The sequence below is a fragment of the Ciconia boyciana genome, chromosome 9, assembly GCF_034638445.1.
Source record: "Ciconia boyciana chromosome 9, ASM3463844v1, whole genome shotgun sequence".
Lineage (NCBI taxonomy): Eukaryota > Metazoa > Chordata > Aves > Ciconiiformes > Ciconiidae > Ciconia > Ciconia boyciana.
Window position 1 is genome coordinate 7,168,546 of NC_132942.1, and position 16,690 is coordinate 7,185,235.

The 16,690-nt window shown below is 51.2% G+C and overlaps 2 protein-coding genes across 3 annotated transcripts; one reads left to right on the top strand and one right to left on the bottom strand.

Annotated features, from left to right (window-relative positions):
• Positions 1-44: 44 nt before the first annotated feature.
• On the top strand, positions 45-7,663 carry MYOZ3 (myozenin 3). Of its 2 annotated transcripts, XM_072872050.1 has the most exons (7): positions 45-439; positions 1,389-1,475; positions 1,889-2,043; positions 2,313-2,387; positions 2,488-2,635; positions 2,938-3,109; positions 5,972-7,663. In XM_072872050.1, exons 2-7 carry the CDS (start codon positions 1,445-1,447, stop codon positions 6,132-6,134), a joined length of 744 nt encoding a protein of 247 aa, XP_072728151.1. In that variant the 5' UTR covers positions 45-439; positions 1,389-1,444; the 3' UTR covers positions 6,135-7,663. The 2 variants fall into 2 exon arrangements, with proteins under 2 accessions (XP_072728151.1, XP_072728149.1); XM_072872048.1 differs by having other exon boundaries at positions 45-1,475.
• Positions 7,664-8,143: 480 nt separating this feature from the next.
• Positions 8,144-16,547, bottom strand: RBM22 (RNA binding motif protein 22). The gene is made up of 12 exons (XM_072873255.1): positions 16,397-16,547; positions 15,621-15,674; positions 14,630-14,659; positions 13,449-13,581; positions 13,050-13,150; positions 12,711-12,883; positions 11,936-12,136; positions 11,276-11,440; positions 10,757-10,845; positions 10,089-10,220; positions 9,243-9,400; positions 8,144-8,361 (listed from the first exon to the last, which is right to left on the bottom strand). Exons 1-11 carry the CDS (start codon positions 16,448-16,450, stop codon positions 9,270-9,272), a joined length of 1,263 nt encoding a protein of 420 aa, XP_072729356.1. The 5' UTR covers positions 16,451-16,547; the 3' UTR covers positions 8,144-8,361; positions 9,243-9,269.
• Between the last annotated feature and the right edge of the window lie 143 nt (positions 16,548-16,690).

Consider the following 16,690-nt stretch of genomic DNA (forward strand, 5'->3'; position numbering starts at 1 on the left):
CCACAATCCTGGACCCCAAGGGTCAGCCCTGCTCCGTGCCAGGGTGACAGCATCCCAGTCCCCAAGGGCCACCCTGGTCCGTGCTGGGGTGACGGTGTCCAGGTCCCCAAGGGTCAGCCCTGCTCCGTGCTGGGGTGACAGTGTCCCCATCCCTAAGCGTCAGCCCTGCTCCATGCCGGGGTGACGGCATCCCGGTCCCCAAGGGTCACCCTGCTCCGCCCCCTTTCTCAGCCAGAAATAACTGCTGTCCCGCAGCCGGACCGTGGCATCTGGGCTGGAGCCCAGCACGGGTCGGGGCGAGCAGCAGGGAGCCTGGGGGTGCCGCGGAGGGCCAGCCGGGGCCACCGAGCGCTGCTGGCCGCAGCTTGGCTTCGGCCTCGTCCCCAGCACAGCAGGAGAGCATCTTCAGTCCCCAGCATCCGGGGTGTCCCCTGGCCAGGTAGGGGAGGTGAGGTCCCACGCTGGGGTCAGCGGGTGGGCGCACAGGGCTCGGGGACGTCCCAGCCTTGGCAGCGGGGACATCGCCACCGTGGGGGTCAGGGTATGGTCTTCCCAGAGGGGGGCTGAGGGAAGGACGGGGTGCATGTCCCGTGCTTGCCGTCCGGATGGTTAATGTTGAACTCAGAGCTGGCAGGGAGCTGCGTGCCAGGCAGCCGTGGCTGTGGCCCTGCAGGGACGCCCTGCTCTCCAGGGCTCTCGGGGGAAGCTGCACAGCATCAGCCCGAGCTGAGGGACGCCAGATGGACCAAACAGGGCTGAGCCACCGCCCCACTCCTCGCACTTGCTACGCCGAACACCCCGGCCGCACGGGAGGGTGCTGCTGCGGGTGGACAGCCCGTGGGGCTCAGACCAGGGCTGCTCTCCAGCTGCCTCCCTGTGATGAAGCAACCCGGCCCAGTGGCCCCGCGCCCCGTCTTGCCGCTGGCCGAATCGCCGGCTCCCCGGCAGGGTCAGGGTTGTGGCTCCTGCACCCTCGGGGCCAGCGGCTGAAAATAGCTCTGCTGAGGCAGAGGTGTTGGTGGGGGAGCGGGCAGGGCTCCCGTGCACCCGGCAGACTGCGGGCAGCGGGTGCTGCGCCGAGGGGGTCAGGACATGAGGACACTGGCTCACTGTGGGCAAGGACAGAACTGGGGACATTTTCTGCCCTAAAGAAAGGCAGAAAGGAAAGACAACAAGCAGCGGCTGAGGGCTGGCATGCTTTGGACATTTCCCTACATCTATTGAAGGGAATGGAGAGTAGCATGGGGATGATGCTGGCCAGGGGAGGTGTTAGGGATGATGCTGTCTGGGGGAGATGCTCAGCCGAAGCCTGGCCTCTCCCTGTGGCACTCCTGGGGTTGATGCATCCCCATGCTTGGTGTCACCCCGGGGCTGCCTCTCTCTTCCAGCCGGGCAGGATCCATCCCGCTCCCGCAGAGCTGCACCAGGAGCGTGGCAGCAAGTGATGACCATCATGAGGCCGGACCCTGAAGACGGTAGGGGGGGCTGGGGGTGCTGCTGGTCCCAGGGTAGTCCTGTCCCCCCACCTAGGGGCCAGACCCAGCTCTGGTTGAAGCCAGTGGCCCTGCTCCCCAGGGCCTCCATGACTGCTTTCTTGGTCCCCTCTTGCACCACAGCCCCAAGGGGTGGCAATTGTGTGTCGAAGGCTGAAGGGGTCCATGCACAGCAGCAGAAGAGGCTGTTTGAGCCTCTGGAGCTGAGATAACTCCCCGACAATTCCCCCCCCCAAGGGAACACCGGTCCCTGGCGCAGCTCCCAGCGTGGGCGCGTGGCTGAGCCGCGTGACAGGGACCCCGGCGAGGGGACACGCCGTCTTTGATCTGGGGACGGGGGTCCCCAGTGCTGCAGCAGCCTCAGCTGTAGCCGTGCTCTCCCCCGGCCTCCCCAGTGCCCCGGCTGGACCTGGGCAAGAAGGTGAGCACGCCGCAGGACCTGATGATCGAGGAGCTCTCCCTGCGGAACAACCGCGGCTCCCAGCTCTTCCAGCAGCGCCAGAGGCGGATGCAGCGCTTTGTCTTTGAGCATCCCAGCGGCTACAGGAAGGTGGGTCTGCAGCTCATCCCCTGACTCCGAGCTGGACAGCACCTCCCCAGCTCTCGCAGCCTTTGCAGGGAAGCGATTCCTCATGGGGCTGGGGGTCTCTCAGCAGGGCGGCCATGCTCAGCTGCCCGCTACGCCAAGATGAAGGGAGAGCAGAGGTGGCTTGGTGGGCTGGGAGTGGAGATGGGCAAGCATCAGGTTCAGCATCCACCGAAGAGCAAGGGTGCTGGTCCCTCTGTGCACCCACTAACCCCTCTCCTCACCTCCTGCAGCTCCCAGGGCTGGGGGTGGGTGGCTCACGCTGCACTGAGAAAGGTGACCCGGAGGGAACGGCAAACGAGTGGATGGTGAGTAGGTGGAAGAAGCTCCAAGGTGCTTTCAACAGGCTCCTCAGTCCAACCAGGGCAGGGGGAGCTCCCCACGCCCCGCTGACTGTCCCCTCCGCAGGCAGGGGAGGATGCCGGGGACCAGCAGACTTACCACTCCGAGCTCCACGTGGCAGCACTGCCCCAGGGCGGCCCCCCCGAAGTGCCCAAGAAGACAGAGAAAGTCTTGCAGATGAGCAAAGTCCTCAACCCCGATGCTCTGGCCCCGGGTAAATGCCGCCTACACCCCAAAGCCGACACCGTTGTAATCTCAGTAATGTGGGACTGGAGGCAGCGAGCTGCTGCCTGCTGAGGGGTCCTCCCCAAAACCCTCCCACAGAGTATTTATATATATAAATATATAACATATATTTATGTTATATATATGGAATCCTGCCCCCAACAGCAGGTCCTCCGTGGCCGTGCGAAGGCAGGGCTGTTCCCAGCCCCCTCGCCCCTGCTCGGGACATTGCCCCAGGCCAGCTGTGGCTGTGGCTGCAGCAGCCCATGCCATCTCTCTCCCCCCACGCAGGATACTCGGGCCCCCTCAAAGAAGTCCCCCCGGAGAAGTTCAACGTCACCGCCATCCCCAAGGGCTACCGCTCCCCATGGCAGGAGCTCCTCAGTGACAAGGACAACACTGTGCATGGCGAGAACCAGCCGCCCGTGAGACCCTCTCCATGGGACTTCAAGAGCTTCAACAGGTAACGTTGGCTGAGGTGCACACACCACCAGCCTGTCCATCCCTTGGCCAAGCCCTTCAGCCTCAAGAAGCACCTACCATCCTGCCAGGGAAACGCAGTGGTCCATGCACTCTTTATACACCACAGGGGAGCAGCAAGGGCTCAGGTTGCTCTTTTCCTGCTGAGGAATTCCTCCGTGGCTCCTCTGCAAAGGTCCCTGCCTCCAGCAGCTCCCCAGATCTCGTCCCAGCTCCACCACTGGGCTTGAGCAGCCTTAAGCAGCTTGGTCTCACAGGGTAACCTCAGGGATGACGGCTGAAATTTGGGAGGACTAATTCTCACGCACGTGGTCCTGGAGAAGGAATCACTGCTGTTCCCAGCCGGGCTCAGCTCTGGGCTGGGTGGAGGAACTGCACAGACACTGCCAAGTTTCTCTCCTAATTTCCTTAAGGTATCCAAGCAGCTGCTGGAAGCGGTGGGGGTATAAGGTTAATCCTCCCACAAGGTGCTAAGAGGTCACCAGATTCCTTCCAAACACCTGCTTGAGATTGAAGTCTCCAGGCCTGTTTCTGGTGGCTCAGCCTGGCAAGCTCCATGCCCTGTGCCTCCTGTGCACCTCCAAATTGCACTGGGGTCAAGGTTGGGAGCAGAGACCACCAAGGAAAATCTCCCCTCGGGGATTCAGGAGATGGAGATCTGGTGGTAGCAAAGCACCAGCAGCCCAAGGTAGAATAATGAGAACTGAACTTTTAACCTCAACATCATCCCAGGGAATCTGCAAACCGAGGTCCTGGCTCTCCTCCTCACTGAAAGCCTCTTTCATGAGGATGAAAGTACGCTAGCCTCGGTGCCCTGGCCAGAGTCACCTTCCAGCAGGCCAGCTCCCACTGGAGCTCCCCACCGGGACACAGCACAGCACTGCTCCCCATCAGACCATCTGCCATGGTGCTGGGCCTCTGCAGGTGGCAGCTTTCCTGCGCCCGCACCAGGGTTGGATTTGGGTCACGGGGGAGATGACTGCCGCACTTTGAACGCCTGGCAGAAGGGGCTGCGGGGAACTACAACCCTCTGCATGGGAACCGCGTCCCAAAGGGCAGAGATCAGCCCGACCGCCGGCGGAGCCGAGATGATGCTGCCACTGTCCCTTCGCTGCTCTCTTCTCCTCAGCCCTGGGCTTTGCCGTGGGGCTGGCAAGGTGCACAGCACAAGGCTGCTGCACACTCAGCCCCCCGTGTTGCCCCTTCCACACCAGTGAAAGCCTGGCAGCACACTGGTTTGCACTGGAGCTGAGGCAGACGAGGTTAACAGAAGAGACAAGGCAGCCGTGGGCAAGTGTGGAGAAGCAAAAGGGCTGCGTTAGCTATTCCCTCAGGGTCTCCTTCCCAGTTACTCAGCCATCTTGAGCTTTCCTGGAGCAGGAACATCCGAGGAGGTGCCATAGGGGGAGAACAAGGAGCTGCTGCAGACACTTGGCTCTTTTCGTTCAACATTTAGCCATGTTCCTGCCTCAGTATTTATTTATGGACAGGGACTGAAGCAAGGGCATGTTTCTGAATAATGCTTTACCATTTCTCCCCTCTCACATGCTGCCTTTCTATTTAAAGTCTTGAACTGTTATTTAATACAGATGGATGCTAATTTAACACCAAGCCTCTCGCCACCTCCTCTAATTCTTCACTGAGGCATGAAGATTCAGAGAGCCAATCTGCTTTTAACTGGGCTTTTCATGATCTTCCAAGCTGTTGGCTTTTAAATCACTTCTCAGTTCATCAAATACCAAACTGCAGAAAAACATGCTTTTTGGAACAGATCAGCTAGCAAGAAGCCAGTGGTCTTGCCTAAAGCTAGGTGAATCCCCGCACAGCTCACGTGGGTCACAGGGCAAGGGCAAGTTCACCATCTCAACAGCAACTGCGTTAAAGCAGACTGATTTATTCCCAACTTTAAACATTCAGGCTGTAATGCAAAGACCTTTGGCCACCTTGCTAAGGTGCGCTGCCTTAAGAGAGCGAAAACCAACCTTTGAAAAGGACTGTCTTTTCCCAAAAGGGAAAAAAGTTTCTGGAACAAACCTCTCTCATTTACCTTTCCCCCCTTATTTCTCCCTAGGACACTGTTGCAAAACAGTGCCACGTTACTCATGTTTGAGCAGCGCTTCCCAAAGCAAACATTCCCAGCTATGCCTCATTGATAGCTCAGTCTCCATGTGCTGCTCCAAAACCAACATTCTTGGCTTTTTGGGGGCTGGCACTCTCTTCCCCAGTCCCTTTTCACATTTCTCCAGAAAGGGATGACAGCTCTTGCCCCCACACTGCTCCTCCTGTTAGTCATAGTTCAAGAGAAGCTGTCCCAAAAGGCAGACTGGAGCCAGGGCCAAGAGAAAGACATTTGCCTGCACATGTGCTAGAGCAATCAGGAGGCAGCACTATCAGCCTTGACGCTCTGCAGAACACATTAGCTGCGGAGGAGTCACTTTCTAAAGACCAGGGGGGTTTGTCACCATCACCTGCTCTCTTAATCTAACCCCTTCACAAGCGAAACATCTCTACCGCTGTTGGCGGAGTCCATCAAGAGAGACTATGGTAAAGGTAGGAACACGCTTCCTCCCCTGCACTGCCACTGATGCTCAGGCACCAAACCCCGCTCCCCAGTCCCACCAAAGCTTGAGCTGAGGTTGGCTCTGTACAAGAGAAGCACCTCGCTGGGCTAGCAGAGGCTCTAACGGCATCCTGGGGAGGAAGAGGAGGGCTGTCATTTGCTACAGGCATTGCTAGGTTGCTGCTGGGCTCAGTTAGAAAATCCAGACCTGCTTTTTCCATCACCTCTAATGCATGCTCAACCTCTCCTCGTGACGTGCCAAGTCTACTTTTTCTCGTGCCGCAGGACTCCCGCCCCATTTGACAGAGCACTGGTCAGCGACCTGTTCTCTGTGCCTGCCGTGGACCTGGATAACCTGAGCGTTCTGGAGGTGATTTCCCACAGACCCAACTTCAACAGAGCGGCGCAAGGTTGGGTGCGGATTCTACCAGAGAGCGACGACCTGTAGTACATGTGCTCCCTTCCCCATTGCCACGGATGCTTTTATCGCTAGACTCAAACATGTTTCGCACGGTAGGGGAGAGGGGAGTAAGTATTCTTCGTGAAAGCTAAGCTAGTGGTCTCGGGTTGTCATCTTCTTCAATAGGATTTGAACAACCTCAAGTCTGGGACCATTTTGAATTCCCCTCGTACCAGCCATTGTCACAAGGGCATTTAGTGCTAAGCTAACCAGCCAAGTTCTCATTGTTAATGCAAGCAGATCCCTGTAAGCTCCTGTACAAAACATCCCGTAGAGCCTGTCCTCCTCCCTGCCTTGTGGAAAATGGCAGCACTGCCAGCTGCAACACACCAAGCTGTCTCGCTGCTTCTTCACCGACACACAAGACCTGCTCTGACAGCTGGTGCCATTGCAGAGAAATTCCATCTTTGGGACAACTCTACGTCTGTCATTCCAGTCAGGACAGTGAGAGGAGGTGATAATTGAAGAACACCAGCAAAACATGTTACCGGAGGCATTGGCACGTTAAAAGCAATTACCTTGGGCTTGGCTGGACAACAAAAACAAATGAGGAACCGGGCATCTGCCTGTTTATCAACACATGTACAGCACAGCCAGGATAGATGGGAGCGGAACACTGGGAGTTGGAAACTGGTGCCCATTTTCCACAAGCTACTGGCTAGCACTTGGCAGCTGTTATTTTCCCTTTCCTACTGCTATTTGCATGCCTTGCTTAAACATCTAAGCCCTTTGATTGACTTACACCAGATTTGCTTCATGTAGTTGGTCAATAAGGATCAGGCCCTGCCTGGACCAGCCGCACTGCAAAATTGCACCGGTCTGAAAGATACTGCCAGGGTATTCTGGCAACTTCAGCATCAGTGGGAAGGAAAAGCAGCGCAGCTGTGACTCCAGAGAAAGCACGGGCTTCTCCATGAACGTGCACATCGGCAGCAAGGATTCAACTACACAAACATTTTCAGCAGTGACACACAGTGGGACACGCAGCTAACAACAGTCTATAGGACAGTCATCAGAACACCTGGAAAACCCTGCTAACCGCTAACAAAAATCTCTAACTTAATACAGGCTTTCTACAATTGCTTTTGCCAGGTTCTTAATGTTACCTTTATTTAATCTTGCAAAAGCAAGAGCATCAGGACAAATGTTTCTTTTTCCACCACTGTGGTTAAACTGCGCAAGTAAATTTTGTGGTAAAAATGCAGTTACCAGCTGCCTCACTTGTGAAGTGTATTTGTAATGCTGTGCAGAGAGATGCGCAAGGGAAATCCCACACAGGGATTCTGCTGCCACAACACACCATTCAGGCAGGAAAGTTTTCATTGCTCTGTTCTTCCCACAGAAGGAGGAGGGGACAAGCAAATGGAAAGAAAAAAGGTCTGTTCCTTAAACACTAAAAATTTGTGATACTCAACTGCTGTTCTGTTCCAAACTCATCTCTCTCCTCTTTGTCCGTCAGCTGAAGAACCTGTGTACCCCTGGGGGCCTGGCTGGAAATAATAAATAAATTGCAATAACGTAAACCCTGCTTGCATTCGAGATCTGTCTGCACAGCGCTCATGGGCCCCGACTGCAGAGGCTCGGAGCCAGAGCAGTGGCAAACGCCACAGCCCTCCCCGATCCACCACCTCCCCGGTCCACCCCTGCCCGTCCTCCAACACTGCCCTGGGATGGCTCTCACCCGGTGAAAACTAAACTAATTACCTGCACCCAAACCCCAGCTCTTTCTCCAGCGAAAGCCACCCTGCCAGCCAGCCGTGCCCCTGGTGCCACGTGGGCAATGCCACCTCCAACAGCCTGGCAGGGCTGGCAGCATCACATGTGCCTTTGGTGGCAGCATCAGTGGGACCCCGTGGCACAGTACAGGACAGCATGTGGAACTAGAAGTGGACCCGCTGTCATTACCCATTCTGCATCCTGGCGTTGGTAGCAGCCAAATAAAAATCAAAGTCCTCAGACGCTGTGCTCTAGGAACCAGGGTCTAAGCAAAGTGTTGAAAAATTCAAATATTTTAATGTATTTTTTTAAAAACAAGCAAATGAGGCTTCAGAACAGGTCCCATCATGTTTTGCTTTACAAAAAGATGTCCACAGATCCATTACGTGAAAGCAGCTGACATACAGATAAACTTAAAATCCTCCAGCCACGTGTACTTACATCTCATTCAATGGCAGGCTCCATGCAGGACACAGCTGGTCCTGGACAAACACTCTACCTGGAGCACAGAAAGAAAAGTTTCCTGTCTTTGTCCTTAAAAGCAGCATGAAGTGGGATCCATCTCACAGTTTAAGAGGAGACTCTATCCACAGGCCTCAAAAGCCCTAATCATGCTCCCAATATACCCAGGACAAGCTTGCAGCTGCACCGCGTCCTCCCCCTGCAGCTGTCGGCAACACAAGCCCAGCCTCTGGGGGCCACCGAGGGGGCCTTCACCGGGCCAAAGCAGGCAACTGCCAACCTGTCACTCCACGTCACGCCTGCACAACCCGGCGGCTGCTCATGTGACCCAATGCTTATCTTGCTCAGGACACACAGGATTAGGAGTGAAGCATCAAAAAAGGTTTTGGTTGTTTTTTTTTTTTAAGCAAGAAGTCAGGAAAAAGGAGGGAGGAAAATCCTGTGGCAATAGGAATGAAAAAGCATGGTTTTGGCATGTCTGATAAGCTTACTTTTCAGCTCTTATTCAGTCCTGGTTTAATACCTCATTAAAATAGTAAGTCATTAGTTACCTGACAGAGAAGAGTCTCTGGTAACATTTAAATAGTCCATAGTGTTCAGACTGAGGATATTCAAATGGGCTTAAAAGGGTTTGGTTTTGTTTTTCCAGAAGTTTATTTCAAAAGTGTGCAAACGGGATACATGGATAGCACTGTAATTCTGGTACACCTGATCCACAGACCCCCGACAGCCCTTCTGTCTGCCCCCCCACCCCCCCAACACTAAATGAAAGATCTGGGATGTATCGACGATCCAATTAGCTAGCGGAGACACGGAGCTCAGCTTGCCCAGTGTCTGCAAGCAGGGAAATAAGGCTTCTCTAGCTCACCCACAGCTCAACATATGGCGCTACCATGGTAACTAGAAAATAGCATTTACTTAAAACGATGAGGGTGGCACGACGTGCTAGGGGCTGCTGTGCTTTCCCGCGTGGGCACCCATCCTCTGGGGATCTTGAGACGGGTAGTGAATGGGGCCCGGGGCTCTCATGAAGGGAGGCGGGGGCCCCATGGCGTGGAACATGTGTGGTCCGAAACCTGCAGAAACAAAGTTGGCAGCTTCAGACAAAGCAACCGAACAACCAATGCAGAAGTCCTACTGCTTGAAACCACTGACAGAAAGCAACTGGCTTACAGCTGTGCCTTACAAAGGTGCACATCTCCCATGATTCTTCAAATCCTCAAACTCCTTCCCCTCTTTCCAGTACAACTGGGGCAATCCTTACCCACCACACATCCTTACTCACAGGTAATGGGGGACTGGACAGGTGTCTGTAATGCCAATCTAAATGCTTTCTACTCAACCGTGGAGCAAAGCAAACACATCCACAAGAATCTGACATCCCATAAAAAGAGGGTCTCCAGATAGATATACACAGAGCCAAACACAGCATTTGGCATTCAACCAGCTGCAGAATTACCCTCTGAAGTTCAGGTTAATGTGGCATTTACACAGGCAGCAAAAGCTCCGAGTAGGTCTCAGTACCAGTAACAGGGATCTCCGACACGCCTGAGAATTTGCAAGTGAATACATACCACAACAGGCGGCTCAGTTTAATTAAACTGTGCTGACAGCTCATTTTAGATCATCGGTTTACATTGTATGATCAGGGATGAGGAAAATCAACTCAGGGCATGCGTCAGTGCTACAGTGCAGCCGAGCAAGGAGGACTAGATAGTCTAACACCAAGTTAGACACCCCCACTTGAAGGGGAAACACAAGTACCTGGAGGTGGTGGCGGAGCAATGCCAGGAGGAGGTGGCAAGGCAATGTTAACCACAGCTGGAGGGCCACTTGGAGGTAGGTTGAAGTAATTTGCAGAAGCCTCCTCTTCTGCAGCTGGAGGAGGGGGGAGAGCTGCAGAAAAAAAGTACATGGTGGTTATGGCAATTCTCTCAGTCAAGATATGCAGAGGTATCTGCCTTCAGAGAGGAGGCCAATCAGTTCTTCCGGAAGGGCAAACTGCGGCTACTCTTGCACATCTGAACTGGAGCGAGAAGCAGGACTGCACTGAAACTCCAGAAGAGTCACCATCTTTCTTCACCCGAAACCAGCTTTGCTTTTTCCATCATACAACACTCAGTGCATTAGGAAAACATTAACCAAGCCTTGAAAATCATGTGTTGCCAGTATCTCGGACCTAAGTATCTTTAATTGAGCTTTAACTTTTCACTCATCACAAAGAACTCCCTTTTCATCAAGAATTTGCTTCTAGACAAAGCTCCCCTCCCATCCTAGTTGGCTCTGCTGCAAAGCTACTGTAACTGCCTGCTCTGGGCTCACCAGTGCCTCCACCGTCCTGACCTCTGTTACTGCTCTCGGAGGTTTAACACCAGCTTCTCTCATGGGACCAGGTCAGCATTAAGTGTTTGAGATGAAAACAACTCCCTTACCTCCAGGAAGTCCTGGAACTGGCTCCAGCTTTATCCCGGATTCTGTAGTACCCTCCTTGTCCTTTTCTTTTCCTCTTGCTGCCTGGGACCTAAAAACCGGACAAAAGTTTGAGAACAAGGATGAGAAAAAGCAGGACAAGCAGATATTCACACCACAATAGTTTCACATTATCTAACCCAGATCCATTGCTTCAGGCCAAAGATGAAAAATTCACAGAACATCAGACACCGCTGGTACAAAGCGTGCAAACAGTGTTTACAGGAGATGGATTAGAAGCAAAACTACAGAAACTCATCCGTAACCCTCAACCGGGAAATCCCTTACACAATTTGTGCATTTTGTCTAATCTCCAACCCAGATCCCACTGCTGAAAGAAAACCAAACTGTAAGAGGACCCCAACTATTTAACAAATCAGTATCTACTCCAACTTAATATGCAATCCTGCTCATCAAGACTGCATAAACTGCATGAAGAATCTTGTGGCAGTATCCACAAGGCTTCCTCCTCCCGCACTCACCTTCCCCATTTGACATTGAGCCTGCGACCATTGACAATGAGTTTGTTGAAGGATTTCTCAGCAGCCACTTCCGCAGCTTGCCGGGTGGCAAACTGGATAAAAGCACACTGTTGCCTTTGCACTACAGTTATCGTCCGAATCTCCCCAAACTGGTAGAAGTGATTTCTGTGGGGGAAAAAAAATGATTATGAAACCCCAACTCCTCCTAGCTGCTGGGTACACAGGATCTCATCGTGTGCTGAAATAGGTATGCTCAGATCCTTTATTTTCTCCATCACCAGTTCAGACTAACCATTAGAAATCAAGACGCTTGCCCCACTGTGCAATTATGGAGCAATAAAAACTCTGCAGCAGCTTTTCTCAGCAGCTACCAAGAGAGAGGCTATGGGACTTTTTACAAAGTGTAACACAGTATCCCCAACAGCTCAGAAGGATGACTTACCTTTAAAGAGAGAAATTTGAATCAAAGCATTTGAAATGTGCCTGTTTATCTGTTCTCTAGCAAGCTGGCACTCCTCTGCACTTGCCCACCAACCATTTCCCCATTAAGGGAAACTGAAAACCAGATTTTTTTTTTTTCCTTGCAAGAGAGATTTCCTCACTTGCAGTAATCAAAGTGTCAAATAAAAAGGCAAGGACAATACAAATTCACCAACGCACCTGAGATCTGATTCAGTGATAGTATCTCCAAGCCCTCCAACATACAGTGTAGTAATAGTCTTGTCATCAGGGGGATCTAGACGAGGCATGGTTGACGCTCGTTTCAGAAGTTTATCAGCCACAGGATCATTAATTCCATAGTAACGATCTTTGATGTTCTGATCAGCCAAAGGATCGTCTGGATCTGTAGGTTTCTCATGTCTAAGGTTCAGAAAACAAAGCATTTCATAACAGCAGTCACAGCTGCATCAGATTAAAATGACTATAACTGCTACCTTCCCTTCTAAAGGCCTCTGGTCACTTATATGCTTAACCCTGTTCAAATAAACACGCCACAATGGAACAAAAAGCCCCGACAACTTAAACTGCAGCCAGGACTGCCTCAAGTTCTGAATGAATGGCACTTCTGACAGCTCAGCATCCAACACTACAAAATACAAGAGCTGGATTTCAAATGGCCTCTTGTTCAAACACAAAGATCTCTGATTGAGGGGACTGATGCCACAAAGGGAAAAAATGAACTATGCAAGAGAAGAGCTGCAGTCATTGCTTTGGCAAAACACTACAAGACCACGCAGCTAATTCCTCACAAACGAACTTGCCACAACAAAGATTAATTCACCGTCGCTGCGTGCCAACTGAATGCAAGTTTCGCACTGACCCCAATCACACTGTTGCGTCTCCTGTCCACTGCAGCATTTCCTGTTCTTCGAACCCTAAGGGGAGCTGTATCTGACCGCAGTGAACAGAATAATTGTTTAAGCTGTATTTGTACCTGTAGGGACACTCTTCTCCTCTCTTGCATTCGCCTTTTACCCAGAAGGAACAGATGTGAGGACGATTACGTTTGTAGTAAGGAGTGGTCCGAGCCAGCTTCAGCAGCATGTCACTGGTAGAAGTAGCTTTTCCTAGTGCACCAACTGGTCTAGTGCCATCAGAATTGGATATCTAAACAGCAGTGAAAACGCACATAATTATGTCTATATCACCACTGAAAATGAATGCACAAAATCAGAGCAAGCAAACGATTTTAAGATAAGCTAGGTAATTCCTCCCCTTTCCTCCCCTATACACACCACACACAGACAGCACGATTATAACTACACTTTCTTACCTCTCGTTCCATGTTCTGGGTGTAATACTCTTTATTGACATCAGACTTCGGCATTTCATCCTTAAGGGAGAGTCCTGCATCCCGGACTTGAATAGGCAAACCTAGAATGAAACAAAGAAACAAAACCAACCTCAACAAATCCGTACGAAGCACAAGCTGAAAGAGCAAAAACAGTTACTGCAACCTGCATTAGCCAGAGATAACTCATATACTGCTCAGGTATACCACGCTGCCCCTGATCCTCAGAAGAGGTGCGATCACCAAGATTTGCTCTTCTCAAAGACTGTCCAGAGACAGCCATGCCAATTACATGCACACATTTAAAAACATTTCACCAACTTTAATTTCAGAGGCAAGCAGACTAGCTTCTTCTCTTAGTTTACATTTTTTGGTACATACCATATTCCAGGTCAAGCAGACAGGTTTGACAGACGTTCTTCAGCTTGCTGCATGTCTGGCATACTTCTGTTTTCTTGAAACGCATACGAACACCAGGGCACCAGCGGAATACTGTGAAAGGCCTGGCACAAATCTGAGAGACAGAAAGTCAACACTTGTATCACTATCACACAGCAATGAAGTCACCATTCTGGTTCTTGCACGGAAACTTGCAGTCCAAACACATCTAATCTCTTTAAACCATAAACACAACTTCTTAATCTTAGTGCTAAGATTCAGACCTCAAGAAATATTTGTTTCTGTTTGGTGCCTTATGTTGACAGGAGAAAGTTTAGGAAGGTTTTTTTCTTGGGTTTTTGTTTTTTTTTTTTTATATATTTATTACAGTAACCTGAATGCTGAAAACAGATCTACTCAAAAGAAATTCCCCTTCATTCCAGGAGATGTCAGTACAGAGCTAGTAGAGATAAATCGCCAATTATTTGTAAAGCAGTCACCAGCATAGCAGCAAGCCCAGCGAGAGGTTATGAGACTTCTGGTCCAGAAGATGACTACTGGTCTCTATCTTACCCAGAGGAATGATGCATCTGCTTCTGCTGCTTGTACGGTTTGAGGAAAGGAAGCAAGATTTCACACATACCTTCTCCCTGCCTCAGATGACAATTGATAAAAGAGGCAAAAAACCTCTTTAATTTCCCTCAGTGAAGACAACACTAGATATTTCTTGCTCTCTCAGAAATAAATGTGGCTTATTTCTTAGACAGCAAACACAAATCACCACCTAGCCTAGCCACGAATAACATATTCGTAGCAAAACCTAAATTTATGAACCACTTATAAGTAATAACAAACTTGCAAGAGAAAACATGAGATCATTTAAAATGCTAACATACCTTCAAATATAATACAACAATATTAGTAAAATCTAATTCTGATAAACATGAGCAAAGCCTAAGTCTGTCTGAAGAGTCTTCAATAATTTTACTGCTTTAAGACTGACTTTGTCTAACAAAGCGCACAGCAGACTGACCTAAAAATTTATGCAGTTACATAAACATTTTAAGTTGTTAGCCCAGATAAGCAATTTTCTGAAGCTGACAAGATTTTTTTAACATTAAAATTTAGTATTCCTAGATGTGCGCCAATGTAGATGTTTGTTCTTCAAAGGAAAAAACACATACCTTGCATTCTTTTCCGTATTTTTCTTTGGTCTGAAATATAACCAAAACCAATAAAATAAAATAAGAAATATCATTAATTCAACATAAAACATGAAACATATTATTGATGTAATAGCATAGCGGTTTTTTCCTAATTGTGCTGCATTTAGACTCACCCACCCCTATGTTTTGGGCTTACAGCTTGGCAGGTCAACAGGACAAAAAAAACCCCTTAAAAACTCTCAATTCATTTTTTTTTAGAAACATTCATTAAAACACAGCATTATAAGCCCCACCTCATGTACCAATGAAAGGCGAGAATGAAATGGAACATTAGTAACTATTTTTAAGCAAAGACGACATCATTACGTGAAGTACAAGAAAATAAGCAGTTTTTGAAATACACTGCCAGTAGGGTTATGTTTCACAAAAATATTGTAATCTTTCTCAGCAAACTGGGTGGAATGGAAATGTGAAGGAAAGACAATGTAGATGGAGGTCATACGCAACCGGACTGAGCACAGAGAAAAGCAGCGTAAATGGACTGACTCATCCTGCACAGAGGAAACCAAGGTAAACAAACAAGGATTAAAATTACCGTCAGGCAGCCTTCGTGAGACAGTTTTAACTTATTTTCACAGGCGCACATCCTGCACATTTTAGAAATTGTGCTAAGCTATTTAATATTTCAGCAGTTGTTTCACTGTTCTCCATGTCACATGATTTACCAGTACCAAAGCTTTGTTTTCTAGTGTTTCCTGCAGTCTAGACATTGGACTATATCACCTTGCTCTCCTTTTTGACTGCTTTATTCTTAAATCACATACCTAGCGCCATGACATCACATACCAACAATGGCCTGAACCAAATCCTGTTGTGCAGAACTGACTAATTAGGAGTGGACCTGCACCTCAGCATCTCCTCCTGTAGCCAGGCTTATTTTAGTCCCCAAAACCCAGCAGTTCCAGGGCCAACACAGAGGAAAGGACCACGCGATCAAACAGGCACATACCATTCGGATATACGGGTTTTCTCCAAGACATGTCTGGCACAGAATAGGGAAGTCCTGAGTTGAGGACGGAGAAAGAAAATCAGGAATTTGCAACAAACTCTCTCACCACAACAGCATTCAAATCACACTCTGAACTAACACTACCGAGTTATACTAATCAGACCGTCTGAAAGACGCAAAAACACTCATTCAAAAAGAGTCACTGGGAGAACTGCAAGCCATGACCCAAGGCCCATATTATGAAAGAACCACGGCCTGCTAGCTATTCCAGTTTGACGTAAAACCTAGAACAAAGCAAAGGAAAGCATATTCTGGAGATCTTAGCTGTTCAGCGACCTGACTGCAGCGGATGACGCCACCCCCCCGACATCCCTCTGCATCTACTCTCTGCAGTGTGCCCACCCGGGAAAGGCCTCAGCTCTCACGAACGCGGCCGCGGGCACCCGGCGCGCCCAGCTCAGCCCCCCCAGCTGCCATGAGACCTCCCCAGCTGCCAGCCACCCCAAATCCCGGCAGGGAGGCGGGGGGGGTCAGCGCAGAGCAGCACGCTCCCCTTTCCAGCCCGCACTGCCCGGAAGGAGGGCCTGGGTGACCGCGGCAGCCCCTTCCCGGACGGGGGGACCGCAGGGACGCAGCTCCCCCGGGCAGGCCCCCGCGCTGCCCGCCGCCCAGCCCCGAAGGCCGCCTCACCGCGCACCCCTCGCCCTACGGCCTTGCCCCCCCCCCCACCCGCCCGCCCCCTCCCGGCAGCGGAGGGCCCCGCCCCGCCGGCTCACCGCGTCCTCCCAGTTCTGCCGGTTGTAGGTGTTGGAGCCCAGCGATGTCGACATGGCGGCGGGGCCCCCGCTCCGCTCCCCTCAGCCGCCGGAAGCCCCCGCGCCGCTCCGCCTCGATCCCGGCAGGCGGCGGGAGCCGGAAGTGACGCCACTTCCGCTAGCGACGTGCCGAGGAGCGGAAGAGCGAGGCGAGGCGGTGAGGTCAGCAGCGCGTCGCGGGGACGGAGGGCGCTCTAGGCACGGCGAAGCATAGAGCTCAGATAAAGGGGCGGGAATAGGCGGGACAGGCGAAAA